The 21,970-nt window shown below is 46.1% G+C and overlaps 1 protein-coding gene across 2 annotated transcripts in view; it reads right to left on the bottom strand.

Annotated features, from left to right (window-relative positions):
• TBC1D31 (TBC1 domain family member 31) overlaps positions 1–21,970 on the bottom strand; it is a 1,687,314-nt gene that overhangs the window by 788,842 nt on the left and 876,502 nt on the right. For both annotated transcript variants that reach the window (XM_069621570.1, XM_069621571.1), the window contains exon 11: positions 10,155–10,288. In XM_069621570.1, coding sequence (XP_069477671.1) covers positions 10,155–10,288 — 134 coding nt within the window. The remainder of the gene's footprint in view (positions 1–10,154; positions 10,289–21,970) is intronic.

Raw genomic sequence — 21,970 nt, 5'->3', positions numbered from 1 at the left:
TTGAAGTCTGAAGAGCAGTCACAATCAAACCATTTAAGTTGTAGAGTGCCCCACCCTAAACCCAGTTTGGCATTTGTTAAGGATTTGGTTTTTTGTTATCCAGTCATTAACAAGGGTTAACAGCAGGGTGGAGAAAAGCTTACAGTCCGCATCGATCAGCGTGATCGGTCTGTAGTTTTTAGCCAAATTTCTATCCCCTCTCTTAAATATGGGGACTATGTGGGCAGACTACCAGCTAGGGGAAATGATACCACTATCTGCCACGTTACTGAATAGCGTGGTGAGGGTATGGGCCCACCTTTCTGGTAGTGCTTTAAAAGTGTTGTTTGTCAATCCATTGGGCCCAGGGGCCCTAGAGTTTTTAGCTTCTAGTATAAGTTTTAATACCTCTTCAAATTCAATAGTCGGCTCCCAAAGCCTCTCATCAGACATACCCCCTGTATCTAAGGCATGGCATCCCTTCTCCTCATATTTATAGAGGTCAGAGAAAAAGTTGACCCATTGAGCCTTCGAGACCCCATTCAATTGATTAGTACCAGAGACAGGATTTTGCCCATTGATTAAGCCCCAAAAAGCCCTGAGGTCTCTTTTTACCAAAACTCTGAGCATCATCTCTGCGTCTCCTTGTAACATACTGTTTTTTTTGGAGATACAATAGTTCTTATATTTCTGTCTGATCACCCTGTTCACTGCATTTTTATGTAATTTATCAATGTTTAAAATGCGGGTCTCTCTGAGCAATTTACGAACCTTGGCCTTTTCCTTGGCCACTTCTTTATTATAAATATGTAGGTGGTTCCTTTTGATTATACCCTTTGTTAGGGAGTCGTGTGCTCTGCCGTGAAGATCTGTAAAAGAAATATCATAGCCTGGTCCCTTAAAGACCGCTTGTTTCCATGGATAGGAAGTATTATTCAGAAACTATCAATTTTTCATTGAAGGGTTTAATATTTAGAGGGGACCATCGCATCCCTGTACAATGTCCTATCGTTCTTAGGTTAGTAGAACCCCCTATAAGATCCTCTCTACTAGAGAAAGGGAGAAGGACCCCCACTGTACCATGGTCACTCCAGTTATTAAAACTCACAGTTGCTTCTGAGGCTAATAGCGCCAGAGATTCAACTACAAAAAAGTAATCCAAAGTTGACGAAGAGTCTCCCCTTCGCCAAGTTGGGAGAAGTGGGCGGGAATGATCATAATAGCCATTAAAACATATCAGTCCAACGGATTCCAAGGAGAGATTCCAAAGTCTACCCCAAGAATATTTTTGGCCCCTTACTAAGGAATCCCCTGAATCCTCTCCCAGATCCCCCACTTCAGCCTCAGAATTAGTAGAGCAATCAGCATTTAAGTCCCTGCAAGAAGGACTATCCCAGAAATATATATATTTCTCCAATCAAGGATCATTTCCGTAATCTTTTTCTAGGAAGTCCACTAGTGGGGCTATCCCTGGGTGCCAACAGATATTAATCAGAAGGGCATAGAGCTGTTCCTCATTTAAGGAGACTTTTGACCGCCAGGATTCCTAGAGGCATATCGGGGATGATCGTAGCTGAGATTCCAAGAGTGGACTTTATACCAATAAGAAGTCCTCCTGTTAGTCTACCCCCCTGACTAGGTTTGGCATTTTGAGAGCAAATTTCATAGCCATCTACCGAGGGATTTGAGAGTAACCAGGTTTCTTGAAGAAAAAAAAAATAATTGGTTTTGTAACATGGTGACTGTGTCGACATTTGTCATCAAGTGGAGATTCCCCCTAGTGTTCCAAGAAAGGAATCTCAGTCAATTAACATGGGGCGACACCTTCACTGGAAGAGCTCTTCCTGGGAGACATTCAGTTCCACAGTGCCGAGGTAACTTGGGCCCAAACCCATATGTCTTTATAATTTCCTCTCGGGAGATGTCTCCGTTGAGATTGGGGAAATCTATCTGGATGGTAGACCACTGTCAGGTGTAACGCTCACCTGATTCCCGTAGAGGCGCCGGTCTTGACTGGGCGTATACCGTATCTGCAAAGGTGATGTGTAACACACGGCTGGCTCTTTGGGCTGGACCTCTGTGCACTGTATGTCTGACTTGAAGGGTAAGATGTCTGCAGATAGAAAATATGGGATTAAGGAACTGGGTTATTGAATGTCTCTCTCTTCTTCCCTTTCTCTTCTCCTGTAGAACCCCAAAGGTTAACGCTCTCACCTTAGGTAAGTGAACGCCGTGCTCTCCATCTGCCTCGGGGCAGGGTGCTGTAACCAGTTTCTTCACTGGATAAGGGGAGCAGGCCTCTTGACTTCAGAGGACTGCTGTCCGTCGTTTACTGCACGAACGGTAAGTTTCGAGTAATTCTAATGTCTTTAAAGTCTTTAGTAATGATGTTTCTTGTTTTGCAGGGTTCCGGCGATGGCGGATGACGGGCTGAAGTGAGTTGAAGATGGAGCCTGTGTGATGAATAGAAGCGCCTGGAAGCACGTAAGTAAGCGCTTGTTGCCTGCTTCACGATGCGCTCTAACTGTCTTTTTATTTTGCAGGTACAAGTTCGGAGCGGCTGCAGGGTGCCGGAATACCCACTGGGTTAGATGTGGAAAGGAGTAATGGCACGTGAGTATTAAAGTTCCCCAATGTCTTTAAACGCACCTTGTTTTGTCTTTCAGATGCGGGATGCAGCGCCGAAGGCCTCCGGAGCGTGCGAAGAGTTGGTAAGCTATTGTCTTTCAGATGCCGGAATGCAGTGTGAAGACCTCCGGAGCGCACGAAGAGTAAGCCTTTGTCTTTCAGATGCCGGAATGCAGCGCGAGGCGTTGGTGACAGCCGATGGACCAGGTAAGTGAAGAGCTGTCACTGAAGACCGTAATGCTAACCTGTTCTTTCTTGTCTTTATAGGTGTTGCTGAAGACTGTATTCAGGATGGTAAGCCTTTTTCCTTAGGCCCAGGATCAGATGCAGAAGACACGATGAGCGTTCTGCTGCAGAGGATGCAGAATAACGCAAAGCAAGATTCATCCATCGGGTGTGGTTTAAATAGCCTCCTGTAGTGCTTAGTTGTCTCCTTCCACAGCCACGCCTAGGTAAGAAAAGAGTTCCTGCTTTCCAGAAGAGTTCCAGTGTTCTGAATCTAGGGAGTGGCTCCTGCCCCACCCAACAGGAAAAGTAGTTCCAAACAGAAGAGGATCAGAGGCTCAACTGGCAGGCAAGTAAGCAGCATGGTCTGCTGCAGGTAAGTCCACCCAAGCATTATGAGCCCGGCGCTTCCAGCGCTGGGACTGGGCATATTTATGAGCCTGGTGCCACTGGCGCCAGGACTGGGTCCAAAAGGTCCCAATTGGGACTGGTTGGCACTCAGAACCTGGGTTATGGATCTGCTTCCAAGGGAGTTGGGAAAACCCTGACCTTTTGGAAGCAGAGATCATGACATCAGGTTTCCCCAATATTCCCTCTCTCTATCGATTTTAAGGCGAGTTGGTTCACAGTTCACTATCTCAATACTGAATCCCAGTTCTCTCAACCCAACAGATTGTCCTATTACCAATTCAAGGACCACTCTTGACTTGAGTACTATGTTGCTTTGATCAATTATTCCCTTAATGGGGAAGAATATCCTTTCTAAGTCGTAGGTAGACACCAAGGCCAATGCTGGTAACTGACCAGAAATGTTCAGGATATTCCCTCGGTTCAGGCAAATTGGCATCAGCCCCCCAGAGGCTGGTTAGCTGTAAAATGTCCAATGTTTTAGATCCCACAGTTTGTGCAGGTTTTTCTTCCATCTCTCTATCAGATTGGTTGTTCTCTACTTGTTGAGATTCCCCGCCCCCTAGCACCTCTTAATATCGACCCCTTCTGTATGTTATTTGGGCCTATAGGTTTTCTATATTGGCCACTGAAGGGTCCCGGATTTATATGGTTCCGGTGGGTGGGATTCAGAGTTTTGGAACATAAGGATCTCCCATAGCCTTCGGGCCAATTTGCTGATCTTTTAGGTCAGATGGAGTAGCCCTCTGATGCACCCTAGATACGTATCTAGTCGGTCCATGTGACGGAGCAGAGTGCGTATCCTCCTTATTTTCTGGATTAAGGCCTGGGTCATTTAAGATACTTTCCTCGGAGATGGATTTCATGATACATATTTCCTGTAGAAGTTAGTTGTTTTGCTGAGGCAATATTAACTAGTACAGGTTTACTGCTAGGTAATGGGTGCCTATTTTCTGTAGGGATTGGGTTAATCATAGGTACCTCCTTTTGAGCATGGTCAGGACTTTGGGATCCCTCTCCAAACTCATTCTGCTCTGACTTGCCAAGAGGATCCTTCCCTGTGGGGGGGCCTTAACTGATCACCTACAGGTGCATCGTTCGTCTGACCAACCATGCCACCCCTCCTCCAAATTTTTTGGAGGGACTTCCTTATTCTTATTTATAGTAATTTTCAGAAGAGTAGCAATTTCACCTTCCTTAATAGACTCTTGCTGAATAGCCCGCAGTTCCCCCTTTCCCTCCACAGCATTTATGTCAGGAGTGGCAGTTGCATGATTTAGCGCAGTAATTTCCTTCAAGTTCTTAAGACCCTCTAAACTGTTTACAAATGGTGTGCTTCCCTTTGAAGAGAGTTTCTTTGGAAATACCAAGTTCTTAAAGAATTTTTTAGTTATTGAATTCATTTTCCTAATGTTTTCTTGATTTTTTGTTTTTTTGATTAGTTTCAGATGCTTTTTGCCTATCAGGAACTTTTAAATTGGGGAGTCTTCTTTAATGAACAACCTCAACATTCTTGATTATATTCGGGATCCCCGTTTCGCCGGGACTATTGTCTTGTTCGACTTCTTTACCCAACTGCAAGTCTATGATTATTGCGGATTTAACTTCAACTGAAGGTACCCAAGGGATCAGAGTGCTGTTCTGTTTCTCTGAAAAATCGCATTTAGGTTCTAGGATTACTGTTTCTTTACCCATATGTCCCGACGGACTAACCTGGCCACCTATGGAAATCGCTAGAAGGGGGGTTAAGGGGATTTACGGTTTAGATGGAGAATTGTCCTCCCTCATTAGCCTCATCAGTTCTTCACATCTGTCTATGCCTTGTAGCCTAGTGTATATTTCAGTAAGCATTTGGGAATGTGATTTTACTTCTGTCCATAAGTTGTCATATAAACTGACGAAGGAGCTAAAAACCATATTTAGCGCAGATACTATTGGTTGTGCAAGTCTGATCCTTTCGTCAGCTTCCCTTAATGTATGATGTAAAATTGGGTCACTTCAGTTATCATTTGTAGTCTCGGGTAATAGGCCCCTTTCCCTTAACCAGTTTTGAGTTCAGTGGGGGATCCCATATAGGAGGCATCACAAGTCTGTTGGGTAACGCTATTTATTTCTGATAGTCTAGATTCTAGATTATTCTCAGCCAAAGCTTTATCTGCACATTCAATGAGACTAATATCATCGATATCATTGAGCGAGATTCTCCAGTTTTTTTGCCACTTCAGTTAAGTGTGTATGATCTAAACTAGCCACTGCTAACGATGAGGGCACTTATCTTATATCCGTACTCGTTGCAGTTCTTTTACCAAAGTAATTGGATATTTTTTTTGCCAGGTATTGGTTCTCCCGTTTTATTTTTGTAGAGTTTATATTTGGGGATACTCAATGGAGGTTTCATCATTGGAGTTTTGAATAAGCTGTCTACATGGAGTGAGACCTCTGAAATGGCCTCTTTACCAAGGGGAGATTTCCCCTGTACTTCATGTCCTAATTTGGGTGTAATCCTAGGGAATGGGTCTGGTAACAAAGCTTTAGGTGGAGTGGGTACCATAGTCTTTTTAGTATCTATATAGTTACTGCATGCTTGCCGTCCTTACCATCAGGAACTTGTAGAGTGGACTTAGTTCCATGCAAGGGTTCTTAGGAATTGGTTTTATGTTAACCCCTCTGGGAGATAGGCAAGGTGGTTCCAAACAGAGGGTAATTAAACCCAAATGAGTTAAGTGCCCCCTCCTCCCTATATTCTTTTCTACTAGGGGTAACCGCCCCAATTTCCTCAGACCCTTCCCCCAGGTGCCTAGCTAGGGTAGCCGCTAATCGATCTTCTTGGGCGGCAATAGAAAAGATTAATTTCCCCTTATACGTGCAGTTATTAGCATTTGACTCCGAGGGGGTCCATCCTGATTTTATATTTTTTGTCATTTTATCTTGGGAGTATACTTGTGCCTGAGTGGTGGACGGCTCTTTAAGAGTATCCCCCAAATAAGAATTAGACTCAGCAATCCCATCTTTGGGCTCAGTCCTTTCTCCACTTACTAAGGCATTCTTGGGCGCCTTGTCCACAATCTCCTCCCGGGAATCCATTAAAATAGAGCCCCCTAAAGACCTCTGGAGCTCAATAGTAGCCTCCATAACTGTCTGGCACTGCAGTCCTCTAAAACTTTAGATAAAACAAAGTACAGGGTGGGGTATCAGTTCCTCAAGACACCAGAATTGCATATAACTACTTGCCCAGAAGCCAATAACCTACTCTATATATTTGCCTATGCAATTCCGAATCAATAAAAACAAATCTAAATTTCAGTTAATTAATTATATTTTAAAACATCCATAATCAAAATACTGAATCAACACTTTACACACAAACCATAGATCAGATAGTCCTGGGAAGCTGGATTCAATAGTGTATAATCATAAAACGACGGAGAATAGAATCACAGCCCCCAGAATCCATATAAACACTGAATGATACGTCTGTGAATCCTCGGAGGAGAGAGAGTCTCGCAGCTCCTCCAAAGGTATCAAGATGCAACTCCACTTTCCAGGATTAGAATTATGAGTTTCCTAAAGTCACAATCAAAGGGACCAGGCTAGGCACGCCTGACAGTTTAAGGAGCTGCCAGAGTCTGACTCTCCCCCCTCACCCTGTAACCTTAATTCCACTGGGAAGGTGTAGCAAAGAGAATAAATATTCCTTTTAAACTTGAGACTCTTAAATTAATAAAGTCTACAGTTGATAAGATCTCAGTGGTTGCAGAAAAGTGATTTTAGAATCTTCAGATTAGTCAATCACCACTAGATCAGCAGACAGCACATTCCACAGATGGTCTACAAAACACATTGCAGTCTTAAGTGAAGAAACTAACCCTTTTCAGGAACTCCAGAAGGGTAGGAAGGTAAGTCGGACAAATTACTTACAGGCTATTAGGTGTACCTAACTCACACTAATGTCCGTTGCAGAGTGCACCTCCCGCCAAACAGCGGCTCCAGCCCTTTACGCTCCAGGGCTTAACGCCACAAGGGGAGTAGCCCGGCGCTTTTATCCTCATAGCAAAAGTAGGCTTTAGCAATCTCCCCGATCCCAGGAAGCTTGGCGCTTTTATCCTCATAGCAAAAGTGGGCAGAGCCAAACGCTGCCCCGCTCAGGAGCCGTGAAGAGTGTTAGCAAGCTGTATTACAGCACACAACTACAGCGTTTCAAGTCACCAGCTGATTGTGTAGCTTTAGCAAATGAATATTAAAGTCACTGAGGAGGAGGAGCTTGGAGGTGGAGGGCAGAAGAGGTGAGGTCATCCCACTCAGAGAGGAACAGGGAGACTGGGCCAGGGGGCCTGTAGATGGTGGCCAAGGTCAACGAGAGGACAGGAGAGACACCAAGTCTGTAGATGAGGCATTAGAAGGAGGAGTAGGTCTGAGTGGGAATGATAGTAGCAGGGACACCTTCAGGGAAGATCAGGGCTACTGCGCCCCTGGACCAGTTAGGCATGGACTTAGAGAGGATCTTGGAGCCCTCGGGGAGGAGAGTGTCAAAATTTGTGACAGAGCTGCCCATGAACCACGTCTCGGTGTGAGCGAGGACGTCAAGGTCTTCAAAGAGGTGGCAGATGTCAGAGGAGTGTTTGACGGCAGAGCGAGAGTTGGGGGTAGCCAAGTGGAGCTGGTTGCCACTTTGATAATTACTGAACCCAATGCATACCATTCTTATATCTACAATCAACTGCACTACAGTGATTCTTCGACTACCCTCTAACACTTTTCTGTCCCCCAATTAACAGGAGATTCCTTGTCACCCCTTTTCACTAAACAATACCTTTAGGAGAAGATGTGCTCTACTCTTCAGAGCATGTTTCTGCACAATGGGTGCATCCATCACTGCACAGAGCTGTTCCATTGGCTTCTATGTGCCTCTCCTCTCTCTTTTTCTGTTTACCTGGACTCAAATTCTCGGTGCATTTTGACATGTTTCGGAGCCAACAGCTAACTGGTGGGAGCTACTGGTACAGATACATTACGAGCTTGCCTCGCACACCCTCATGTTCTGAGTCATTACAGTGTCGTTGCTCGTGTTGCCAGTGGTTTAATCCCTCTGCCTCTTTGTTCAAGTGTATCGCCAGCACAGCAGTGAGTTTCTGCATTATAGTGGCTGAAAGTCTCCTTCTCTAAATCTGTTGTCTCAGGATTGGTAGATTGCCCCACAACGGTCCACTCAATCAGTATTTCTTTACGACTTCTTCGTGTACAATTCATTTTGGCAAACGTTTTATGTCGTGATGAGCACTGAAAATTAGTTCAATATCACTCTGCTTGCATATCTTAGCTCAATGATTATTGCTGCTCCAGTCCTGTGCTTTGCATGTAGAGCGCACATAATTCAAGGGTTAAATGCCCCCAGGCACAGGGAGTACTCCACAGTTCCCCCCACCCGCTCAATGTACCCATGCCAGGACACCCAGGGAGAGAGAGGGGAAGTGGGTGAAGAGGGGTGCACCATGGCCACAAATAAGACAACTTCACCTGATCTGCGTGTCTGCGAATGTACAGGCGATACCCAAAGGGGGACAGGCTGGCAATGGGATCCCCTTCCAGAAACAGCACTGCAGCAGCTGTGTCTGAAATAAAGTGAATGGACTGTATCTTCAGTTTAGGAGGGAGCAGCACACCATATCGGAGTGTGTTTCTTGATGCTAAAAACTCAAACTCGCTGGACTACAGTACAAAGTCGGGTACACATTGATCCTAGTCCGACTGTATGTAAGATCACCACCTTCTTGGGCCATTCAAAGAATGTGTCAAATTCTTTATAATGCATGCATTTCAGCCATCGGAAGACCACCCAATGGTAGCTGTGATTAGAGTGCAGTGTGGGGCTCAAAATCAGAAAGATCCAGACAGCAAGCATTACCTCTCGCACCACTTTCTGCGTGATTATTCCACAGACCCCTGGAATTCACTTGTGGGACACTAATTCAGATAGGCCTCGCCCTCTCCTCGGACCCTGCACTCACGCTGTGATAGTTTAGAAGGTGGCATTAATGTGGAGATCTATTCCTCCATTTCTGTTATGAAATCTTCAGCGTCCCTGATACTCCTTGCAGCCTCCCAGACTAGACACAATGCCATCCACGCTCTAATGTAGCAAGTCGATCTTTATGACAATGTTTTCAACTGTTGTATGTAGTCACATCTTTAGTCTGCCTTATGTGCTTAAAAGTACTTCAGCCGGCAACGAGCCGTCACCAATGTCTTGCGCCCCCAGTGGGCTTGTTGGAAGCCCCAGTCTCAATGTTGAAGCTTTTCCCCTGCCCTCTGCTACAGGCTTTGTTGCTGCAAAATCATCCACACTTTTCTGTTTCTTCTTGGGTTCCCCTCAGCCGAATGGTCCCCTGGGCTCGCAAAACAGGAGGACCTGCCACTAGCCAGGTCTCTACCAATGAAGACACTGTAAATTAAAGGCTTATGTTTGATAATCGCTCACTAATTACCATGAGGATGAAGTGAGTACTTGTGAGCTTGCAAAAGGGATGTTATATTTAAGATATTGCCAAATATCTTATAACAGTACTGAATTGTCTACAGCAGGGTTTCTTGAGCACATGAGTTAGAATCCCAGTGGAGCATGTGGAGGGCTGAGACGAGGTTGACTGGTGGGGTCGAAGTCAAACTAATTCATAAACAACTTGACAATATTGAAAGTGAAGGTGACAATACAACACTGTCAACTATGGGCATCTAAAAGAAAAATGACATTAAAAAGTTGGAGAACACAAAATCTTCTGTGAGACTGCCCATAAATACTTAATGGCCACAAGTAAGTACAAACTATACACCATGAAGCTTATTAAAGGCGTGGCGTGCCTTATAATTTATCATAGAAGAAGAAAATCTGACTGAACTAATTCCAGGTGCTTACTTACCTATTACAGTGGCAATTACTTCAAAGCAGATGAGCTGGTTGTTCTGGAATAATTTTACAAATGGGAATGCGAGTAACGGGAGGTATCGTGTTTCGCCAAAGATGGTTGACCAGTGAGACAGCGCTGACAGAGTTCTGTTAGAGAAGAAGAACAGAGACTCAAATCGAAAGGTTTAGAAATATGCGTAATTCATGAGCTATACTTTAACTATGGCAAAGGGATAATATATCGGCTAAATGATTATGCAATGTAACACATTTCACAATAATAAACGCCTACCCTCTTGATATGTTCCAGCTATTCAATGTTAGTTTTTCACCTATATAATTTGTAAAACTGTAACATCAATCCCATACATAGATTTCCATAGCTGTACTATATCTAAAGCGAATAGTAAAAATAAAAGCAAATGAGTCTCGAGTGACGAAGTAGAAACGGCTGACCATGAAAGAATAAGTGGTATTTTGATTTGAGACTGAACCTAATGCTATTACCTTGTAACCACGTCTAAATAAATATTGTGCTTGAACCACGTGCAGCATTTGGTGCATTGCTAAATGCTGTAACATAGCTGAAGTGAAAACCAAAATCATGTCCACTGCAGTGACATCACTGGGTAAGAAGGAACTAGTTACTTACCTGTATCGCCTGTTCTCTTACATGGATTCACATGCTCATGAATAGTCTGCGTTGTCAGGTTTGGAATCCTCTGTAATATTAAAGCAGTTTCGGCTTAAAGCTAAAAACTGCTCGTTGCTTCTATAGCCTATTGCTGCCCCAGCCAATGACATTCGTCTTCCTAAGCTCCAGATTTGGCTACGCACGTAAAGTGGCTGTGGGAACCAAGAAGTCTGCATGTGAATCTATGCAAGACCCATGCTGGAGAACAGGAGTTACAGGTAAGTAACTAGTTCCATTTCCAGCATGGGGTCGTGCATGGATTTACATGCTCGTGCATACGATTACACAGCAGTAGGTGTGCACAACTACCAGAGGTGGCAAGGCCGAAGCAATAGACTTAACCCTGTAACAGACTCGCCTCATACAAACCGGTTGCGAAGCACTGATTGTCTTAACCGGGACTTTTCCCAGGAATCACTGTCGACACAGTAGAATCTTGTGAAGGTGTGGGTAGACCTCCACGTAGCAGGCATGCAGATCTCAAGAAGGGGAAAGCCAGAGAGAAACGCTGTAGTCGCTGCAATGGATCTGATGGAAGCCTTAGAAAGGGCATACCCACGTCCCAAAGGTCTAAAACTTATGACAAGCTAAGAAGTCTTCCAAAAGTCCTTCATGCGTGCAACATAAAATGCAACGTCCAGCAAATGAAAAGATCTTTCAGCAAGTGAAGAAGGGTTTACAAGGAAAACTGATCGAACCACAGGCTTCTTCAGATGAAAGTCTGACGGGACCTTTGGCATGAAGGAAGGATGAGTTTGCAGAACCACCATAGATGAGTGGAATGACAGATAGGGAGGCTTACAGGAAAGAGCCTGCATTTCCCCAGCCCGCCTGTCCGAGGTGATTGCCACCAGGAAGGCGGTCTTCCATGACAAACTTCAAGGAGGCCCGATGCGTAGCTTCAAACGGAGGCCACATCAGTTTCGACAGTACTAGATTTAGCTCCTACGCAGGGGCAGAGACTTCACCGGAGGGAATGTCCTGAGAGGCCCTTGAGGTACTCCTTAACGAGCCTCTGCGACCACAGGGAGAGCTTACCTGTAGCCCCGGTGTACCGGGATATGGCAGCCAGGTGGACCTTGATAGATGCATGGCCAAGGCCAGACTTGTCAAGCGAGAGCAGGTACGGTAGAACAAACGTTAATCCGAAATATATTTCTCTCTATGCCGTTGCAGGAGTCCCAAAGTACACCCCAGGAAGTGCCTTAAAAAATTGGATACAGGAGTGTGCCAGGTAGGAGCTGTAACAAAATTAGCTTACCCAAGGTACGCTTGCATCAGGGGTCCTCCAAAGGCAGGTAACTACTGGAACACCAAAAGTAATCCAAAAAGGAGCATACACCAAGCAAGAAGTAATGCTGTTTATTACAGCTGGGAAAGCACAAATCAAATAGCACAGTGGAATAGACCTAGTTGATAGGAGCTGACAAAACCGGCCATTTGGGCCAAATCTTTAATATAGTTGCACGTCATTTGCATAGTTCAAAACAGTTGCGAGCATTGTTGCAAAATATTAGACATCCTACAAAGCTGATTGGTGGGACTACGTCAGGCCCCTATAGCTAGACATAGGTTAATCAAAAATGATTGGAGCAAACCATCTTGACCCCTCTGTTCATGACCACCCATGTGACATAACATACCTTCCCGCTCTGCCCGAGAAATGACATTTTATTAGCAATAGGTAATCGTGGTGACCTCCGGAAACTTTAGTCTGCCGGTGGTCAGCGCACATAAGAAATGCTGCATCTTGATTCCCACTCTGTATGGATGTCTGCATGAATGTTATGAGAGTGTTGTATCTTGTTGCTTGTACATGTCGAAGGAGGGAAGGTGTGTTGCATCTTGCTTCTCTCCCTGTATGGATGTTTGCATGAATGTGATGATGTCAATACAAATGTTGTGTGAGTAGGTACAATGTTTATGCTTGGCTGAGTATTCTCACCTAGGCAGTTGGTGGAAATGTTGCGGTGGCAGCAGGTGGGCTCTTCCATAAGATCGTTGCTCCCGTTTATATTATCTGATCTTTATGACATCTGATTTACTATGGAACTTAATAAATAACTAAAGATCACCTGCGGTCTCAAGAATCTACTTTACAATATTGGCGACGAGCTGGTCTCCAAGCGGACCCTGAGGAGGACAGTTAAGGAAGAGAACAGGTTCCTGTGAACTGTGTATGGAGAAGGGAGAAATTGAGTTATAACTGCTGCAGGGGGCGATTTAATGGAGCATGTGTCTGAGGAGAGGAAGAGGGAGGTCCACCACCCCCCAAGGAGATGAGTCCTACCACCCAGGGCGAAACAAAATAAAGAAGGAAAAGGAGAGCGAATGTGCAGAGTGGTAGTGTAACAGGGGCGGGGGGCAGAGGGGCACTTCACCCAGGACAAGGAGAGTAGTCCTGCAAGCAGTTCTCTGGTCAATAGTGATGCAGCTAGTCCTGGGGAGAAGCAGGATGGAGAACCATGGCAGTGTTAAGGGAGTTATGGGCAAGAGAGAGAAGACTCTGGAGAAGCCCCATGCCAACTGGGAGCAGTTGTGAAGTCCTTTTAGCAGTCTAGCATATCTGAACCATGAAAGGACTGCTTTCTTGATGCAGGAGTTTGCCAGGGAAACTGCTCTCATGTTCTGTGACACTAAAGACTTGTTAAATAAAGGGAAGCCACCGTGGCCAAATGAACATTGTATGTAGAGATATATATTCTGGGATGTTCCGATTTGGAGGCGTTTGAGGAACATCAATGAGTGCGCAGGAACATTGTTGAAGCGCATTGTAGGCGGACATGAGCACAATGGCAGTGGCCATGATGACTGCCACTGACCGTAATCATTGTGGCAGTTGGAGAACGAAGATGGCTGTTGGATGCAGGGAGCTCTGCAGTGCTCTGTGGCTTAGAAAGGAATAGTGACGTCATCTGAGTCACTCAGGGGATGGCGAACAAATCGAAACGCTGTCTTCCGGATGTTCTGTGAGACTTTAGAGGAATGAACTCTACAGTGTTGAGAGTGCGTGGTGAGGTCATTTGGTGTTTCTCCTCGAGAGTCCTGTCAGATTCTTGCGTGAGCAGTGATCGTAACAGATATGGATAATTTAAAGGCACCAAGAGTGTTCATTCTAGACTGCAGCCCAACGTGAACATAAATGGAGTGCCAGGAAGCAATGGAGTGGCGGTAAAACTGCAAAATGTTGTCTCTCACTGCCTGAGTGCCGGTGCATCTAATCTGTGCCGGAGTACAGGGAAACAAGTGCTGGCAAAAGCTGTCTCACCACCGGTGTGGAGGTAATTCTACGAACATTTGATTTTTGTGCCCTAAGGACAGAGATAGCTTTTAGGAAGCTGCTCTCACAGACTAGAGGCGATGGTGTTCTGCAATTTTCTTTTTCTTATACAGGGGCAATGGAGTTCTGCAATTTTCATTTACTTGTGTAATTTATCCTTGCAATGTATTTATAAATGAGTATTTGTTGGTCGTTTTAGCTCAAGCTTGTGTTTGAGGAGTTTGCAGGAGGAATTGTTGGCAGTGTTGAGATGCTAGGTTTTTACTGAAATTCAACAGTTCTGTTTTAGATCGGTGATATTCAAGTTTGTGGTAACATGGTTGATGTACCGGACACATTTTTTTTGTGATGTATAAATACACATATAGATGTATAAATCTGCAATTCACACTGAAATTTGATGTTATACCTGCAAAGAATATTTGTTATTCTTTTATGTGGGTGATTACTGGAGGTTTGTTTGGTCATGTGCGAATTTAGGTTAGATGTTCTGTATTAACCAGGTTGTTAGGATTTATTGGGGGGTAACAGTTGCAAGGTGATGGCATAGAACAATGTATGTTTATGACTGAACGTGCTGATGGAATGGTTAGAGGTAGAGACAACATCTTTTGGAGGATTTACATGTTAACATCTGAGATGAGACAGCATTGGACTTTAGCATACTATCGCATTGTTCTAGGAGTTTGGATGCGTGTGAGAGTATGGAGTATAACAGTAATAGAATATTTAGCCTTAACTAATTGGAGGAATTGCAGGTTGGAAATGATTGCAGCATGGAAGTTGATGCGCTTTCATCAACTGGCTAATGTGTTTGATATGGACTCTTAGCTATGCTCATGATGTTGATGTATTTTGTTGTTATTATTTAGAGAGTACTCATCCCAGATGAGTGGAGTGAGTGGGTCTGGGAGTGTAGAGAAATGTACATTTGGATTTTCAAGATATAATATCTACTTGGTATTTACATGTATGCAGTTTTATGGGAGGGAGAGAAGACTCCAGAGAAGCAACATACCATGATGATTGCAGTGAAGCCTGGTGGAGATTGCAGTTGCTATTGTAAGTTTGAGTAGAATTTTGTTGGTGCAGAAGGGCCAGCATGCCAGCCATGTAAGGGCAAGGTTGTGCTCTAGAATGGCAGTGGTGGATGGGAGATGTGTTTTTTTTTCTTCCCATGGTGGTGTAGGTAAGTAGATTGTATGCCCAAGTAGGGGGCATGTTGGTGCTCTAGGGTGGCAGCCTAGACGTCCATCGGTGGCAGCGATGGATGGAAGGAATATATATATTTTTTTTGTTGGTTGAGTCTGTGTAGGTTTGTGGTGCAGTGTTCTGTCTGTTACTTACACCTGGTTGGGAATCTCTATCTTTGGTTATTGTGTTCGTATGGTGATTGGAGGTTTGTGTGAATGTCATGTCTTTGGTGTAATTGAAAGAAAGGAGAGGTATTTTGTTCTGCTTTCCCTTGTGTCAGAGATTTCTGGGTGTGTTGTATCTTGTTCTCCTCCAGTGTTGGTGTTTGCTTGTACAGGTCAAAGGGGGGGAATGTGTGTTGTATCTTGCTTCCCTCCCTGTATGGATGTCTGGATCAATGTCATGATGTCAATACAGAAAGTTGTGTGAATAGGTAGAATGTTTATGTTTGTCTGAGTGTTCTGACCTAGGCAGTTGGTGGAAATGTAGCCTAGGTGGTGGGAGCCAGTGGGCTCTTTCCATAAGATCTTTGCTCCCATTTATATTATCTGATCTTTATGACATCTGATTTACTATGGAACTTAATAAATACCTACAGATCACCTGCTGTCTCAAGAATCTACTTTACAATAAGAAACACAAGGCACCCTGAGCCTGTGAAAAGGGAGGCATTCACACGGCAACCAACCAATAAGGTGCCCCGCCGAACATCAGCGAGGACACAAAACACTGTTACATCTTAGGGACGCCAAAACTCACGTGATTGGTCCACATCTAGAATGGCTGAATGTGAGCAGATCTGCTATTAGTTTCTCTTCGTTTTGGTGTAAAAAAGGAGATTCTGGATATGAGAAGACACTCTAAACTTATTCCAGGTCTATCTTCTAAGTTTACACCGAATTTAGTAAAAGGAGCCAAGTATCCGGAACCGAAGAAGCAGATCCGTGGAACCGCTGGTGACCCTCTGGAAGGTTTGGCACCCTGACCCCGCTGGTGTCCCGTCGGAGCCCCTGTTTCTCATCAATCACAGGCGGCCTGCAAGGGTGCTTCGACACGTTGGAGTAGTGGGACTAACTACTGTTGGCACCTCGTACTAACCTGCAAACGACCCTCTTCGGAAGTGTTCCTGGACCGCCCATTGAACTGACCAGCTCGTATGGGACCTTTACCTTGGACCCGCAGCCGTTTCGACTTGAGACTTTAGGTACCGTAAGCTCTTGGTAGAAGGCACTCTCCCGCCGAGTTTCGTACACCTAGCATTCCTAGGTCTGGAATTAGAGTCAGCCTGAACCCGAGCCTATGCAGTACCCGTGTTGCCCTGCTGTGGTGACTAGCTTTGTGGGTGCCTTGCTGCTGTGCCCCCTGTGCACTAAGACTAGCTGCAGTGGACTGGCTCGATCCCTTCCCCAGAAGTGAAGAAAATGTCACTGTCCTGCCATAGACTGAGGTCCCAGAACGCAGCCCCTGAAAGCTGGAGAGACACACAACTACTGGATTCGAACCTGCAAGCGAACTGGACTTGACTGGTGAAGTTTGGTCCAGAGTGCATCGAGGGTCGGTGAGTACTTGCAAAACTTACCAGTGGCCCCTGGTGCATCCATAGACTTTTACGCACAAGTATCCCCCAAGGGCCACTCTCCTTTGTTAGGGTAGCCTGTATTCCATTCCCGATTCCGGGAAATCGCTCTGCCCTCTCGTGGAGACCCTTCTTGAATAGTGGAACTTTATTCTTTATCACTTCACCCACCCAGCCACTCCAGCCCCTTGAAGAGACCCATTTTGTACCTAACCGTAAGATCGAGTGCTCCCGTGCTGAATGTACTTTTGAGCACAAGGCTCCACACTTCGTAGGAATTGGACTGCCTATTGGTTAGGGTTTGAGTTGATGAAGGACTGCCTAAAGTATATTTGCACTGTTTGACTGGTTTCATTTAATTATTCCATTATTCTGACCCCCTTCTGTTTCAGTTTCTGGATCTCGATTTGTTGAATATTACTTTAGACTAATAGTTACTATATGTAAGTTTCCTAGTATAGTGTTGTGTTAGTATTGTTAATATTGCTGTGGTTTCATTTTGTATTTGAGTAAAAAAAAAAAAGTATAGGTGTTTTTGATATATATACTTGAGAGTAATTTGTAGTGTCGTTTGCCGTGTGAGCTCATTGTGGACTTTCGATCACCCTCACCCCACCGCCAATGCTACCTTCCTTGGTCTGGCTTGTCCAGAAGGTTACCCTGTTCCAAGAAACTAGGCTGGGCTTCTGAACCTCTGCCCACCAGGTCAGAGTTCAGAAATCCATCTTACCAGCAGCTATGCCCCTTGATAATTGGCCAGCATGACTTCTCACTTGCTTGTGTGAGTGATTCGGGTAAGGTCAGCAATGGTGGTGGAGGACGACCAAGAGAGGATGGAGTGAGTGGTGGCTTGTGCAGCAGGGGGGGTATTAGCTTATGAGTGACAGTTCTGATGCATGAGTGTCCATTTGTGTGTGAAACAAACGTGTAGCAAGGATAGTGCAAGGTGTGTGAGAGTGAGAATGGTCGCACAGCGTGGAAAGAGGCTGAGCAGTAGTAGAGTGGGAGGAGGAGGGGTAGTAGGAGTGCGGAAGGGTGGTACGACGGAGGAGTAACATGAAAGGGTGGAGGCACAAAAAGTGTGCAAGGCAATAGAGGGAAGTGCAGATAAGTGAGAGCAGTAGTAGGGTAGTAGCGTTGAGTGGTAGTAGTGAAGAGGGAGAATAGTAGTAGAGGGAGCCCGATAGATCAGAGCCCAATCTAGCTGAGACCAACAGACCAAGAAAATCCATCAACAGTCCCCAAACAAGACCTCTGGTTCATACTCTCATCTCCCACACTATCTCTATCTCACACCTATAGCTGCCAACCAGCGTTAATTCCAGAGCCGCAGGCTGGCTCCTGCACAGAGATGAGGAGAACAAGTTACTCTCTTACCTGGTAACGTTCTTTCGATGGAATGGTCTGACAACATATTCCATATCTATGACAGTAATCACCACAGCTGTGCTACTTCGGAAAATCTTTCGGCGTTTGCTTCCGGCGTCGATGACTTCGATACGCCGTCCTCGAGGACCTCCTGTGCCGGCCGACGTCACCAGATGTTATAAGTAGGACGCGCGACGTCCGTAGCCTCAGTTGTAGTTTTTTCCCAGAATGTGTGGCACCAATCTTCTGCCAGTATGACCACAGAAAGCCTTGCGGAAACGTAAGCTGCAATCGCATCAGAAATTCTGTAGCGGGGTAGGCAGGGAGGGAGCGATATGGAATACGTCGTCGGACCATCCCATCGAAAGAACGTTACCAGGTAAGAGAATAACTTGTTCTTCGAGGGGATTGGGTCCTCCGACGTATTCCATATCTATGACAGACTCCCAAAGCAGTACCAACTTAAGGAGGAGGGAAAAAATTTAGAATATACAAATTTAGAATGCCCAATCAAATTGCAGAGTACAGGACCGCCTTCCCAAAGGCCAGATCCTGCCCCCGGATAGAATCGAGGCAGTAGGGACGTACAAAAGTATGGACCGAAGCCCAGGTGGCTGTATCACAGATGTTACGAATAGGAACACCCCTCTGCAGGGCAGTAGAGGCAGCCATACCCCTGGTTGAATGGGCCCGTAAGCCTACCGGCGGGACCTTACCCGCCAAGCGGTAACATTCGGAAATTGCCAAGATGATCCATCGAGACAAAGTCTCCTTAGTAACAGCTTGTCCCAAACGCTTTCCAGCGCAACCAATAAAGAGTTTATCGTCCACACTGACCCGGGACATGCGTGAAATATAAAAGCTTAAAGCTCTCCTAGGATCCAGCCTATGGAGCCTCTCCTCTTCCTTACCAGGATGCGGAGGAGGATAAAACGCCGGAAGAACAACCTTCTGGCTTAAATGAAATTCCGACACCACCTTCGGAAGAAAGGAAGGACGAACTCTAAGGACAACCCTGTCCTTGTGAAACACAGTGAAGGGTGGCTTAACTGAAAGTGCCTGTAACTCACTTACTCTGCGAGCGGAAGTGACCCCAACTAAGAATACAGTTTTAAGAGTTAACAGTCTCAAAGGCCAGGAATGCAAAGGCTCAAACGGAGCACCCATTAGAAACTTGAGAACAAGGTTCAAATCCCTACCGGGCACCTGGAAAGGTGACGGAGGGAACACATTAGTGAGCCCTTTCAGAAAACTGAGAAATTAAAGGAATTTTAAAATAAGAACACTCTTCAGATGAGCGCTTACATATGGACAGCGCCGCAAGGTAACCTTTAACGGTACCCACTTGCAGGCCCTTATGGGCCAAAGAAAGCAAAAAAGACAGAACCATAGGAATGTCACATGAAAAAGGATCCACATTCTTAACCCTGCACCAGTCGCAGAACTTTCTCCAACGGCAACGGTACAGGGACTTTGTTGCGGGTCTTCTGGTCGAAAGCAACACCTCCATCACGTCTTCAGGGAGGTCCCAATCCTTATACCTCAACCTTTCAGAAGCCAAGCGTTTAGGTTGAGGGATCTGACCTCTGGATGGAGAACCTGACCCCCCTCCCGTGAGAGCAGATCGTCTCGGTAGGGAAGACGACGTGGAGGGCAGATGGACAAGTCGAGAAGGTCTGGGTACCACGTCCTCCTGGCCCATGCCGGAGCAATGAGGATCATCCGGGAACCGAACCTTCGTAACCTCCGCAGCACTTGCGGAATGACGGGGACTGGAGGAAACACGTACAGCAGTGGGAAGGACCACTCCACTACGAACGCGTCTCCTAAGGCTCCTCTTGGAGGAAATTCCCGCGAGCAGAACCTTTCGCACTTCCGGTTGACACTGGAGGCGAAGAGATCCACTTAAGGGGTTCCCCAAAGGGCGAAGATCTCCAGGAGAATCTTCTGAGCCAACTACCACTCGTGAGAGATGGCGCTCTGCCTGCTCAGAGCGTCCACCGTCTCGGTTTCGTCTCCAGCCAGATGAACTGCCAAGATCGAAACTTCCTGCTGGATTGCCCAGAACCAGAGCTACATCGCCTCCCTGCACAGAGGAAGTGACCCTGCCCCCCCCCTTTTTGTTAAGGTAGTGCATGGCCACTGTGTTGTCCGTCAGGATCAGCGCATTCTTTCCTCGCACAGTCGGCAGAAAAACCTTCAGGGCAAGCCTGACGGCCCTCCACTCCTACAGACTGATATGGAGTCTGGACTCCGACGGGGACCAATGACCGCTGACTGTTACTCGTTGGCATGAGCTCCCCATCCGGTGAGGGATGCGTCCATCACGATTGTCACCTCCGGCCAGGGCAGCCAAAATGGAGCCCCCTTCATCAGATTGCCTTCGACGGCCCACCACAGAAGGTCCTGGGCTGTAACGCTCACCTGATTCCCGTAGAGGCGCCGGTCTTGACTGGGCGTATACTGTATCTTCAAAGGTGATGTGTAACACACGGCTGGCTCTTTGGGCTGGACCTCTGTGCACTGTATGTCTGACTCGAAGGGTAAGATGTCTTAGGTAAGTGAACGCCGTGCTCTCCATCTGCCTCGGGTCAGGGTGCTGTAACCAGTTTCTTCACTGGATAAGGGGAGCAGGCCTCTTGACTTCAGAGGACTGCTGTCCGTCGTTTACTGCACGAACGGTAAGTTTCGAGTAATTCTAATGTCTTTAAAGTCTTTAGTAATGATGTTTCTTGTTTTGCAGGGTTCCGGCAATGGCGGATGACGGGCTGAAGTGAGTTGAAGATGGAGCCCGTGTGATGAATAGAAGCGCCTGGAAGCAAGTAAGTAAGCGCTTGTTGCCTGCTTCACGATGCGCTCTAACTGTCTTTTTATTTTGCAGGTACAAGTTCGGAGCGGCTGCAGGGTGCCGGAATACCCACTGGGTTAGATGTGGAAAGGAGTAATGGCACGTGAGTATTAAAGTTCCCCAATGTCTTTAAACGCACCTTGTTTTGTCTTTCAGATGCGGGGTGCAGCGCCGAAGGCCTCCGGAGCGTGCGAAGAGTTGGTAAGCTTTTGTCTTTCAGATGCCGGAATGCAGTGTGAAGACCTCCGGAGCGCACGAAGAGTAGGTAAGCCTTTGACTTTCAGATGCCGGAATGCAGCGCGAGGCGTTGGTGACAGCCGATGGACCAGGTAAGTGAAGAGCTGTCACTGAAGACCGTAATGCTAACCTGTTCTTTCTTGTCTTTATAGGTGTTGCTGAAGACTGGATTCAGGATGGTAACCTTTTTCCTTAGGCCCAGGATCAGATGCAGAAGACACGATGAGCGTTCTGCTGCTGAGGATGCAGAATAACGCAAAGCAAGATTCATCCATCGGGTGTGGTTTAAATAGCCTCCTGTAGTGCTTAGGTGTCTCCTTCCACGGCCACGCCTAGGTAAGAAAAGAGTTCCTGCTTTCCAGAAGAGTTCCAGTGTTCTGAATCTAGGGAGTGGCTCCTGCCCCACCCAACAGGAAAAGTAGTTCCAAACAGAAGAGGATCAGAGGCTCAACTGGCAGGCAAGTAAGCAGCATGGTCTGCTGCAGGTAAGTCCACCCAAGCATTATGAGCCCGGCGCTTCCAGCGCTGGGACTGGGCATATTTATGAGCCTGGTGCCACTGGCGCCAGGACTGGGTCCAAAAGGTCCCAATTGGGACTGGTTGGCACTCGGAACCTGGGTTATGGATCTGCT

The sequence above is a fragment of the Ambystoma mexicanum genome, chromosome 5q (genome assembly GCF_040938575.1).
Source record: "Ambystoma mexicanum isolate Mex_15411 chromosome 5q, UKY_AmexF1_1, whole genome shotgun sequence".
Taxonomy (NCBI): domain Eukaryota; kingdom Metazoa; phylum Chordata; class Amphibia; order Caudata; family Ambystomatidae; genus Ambystoma; species Ambystoma mexicanum.
This window is presented reverse-complemented; position numbering and strand designations above follow the sequence as displayed.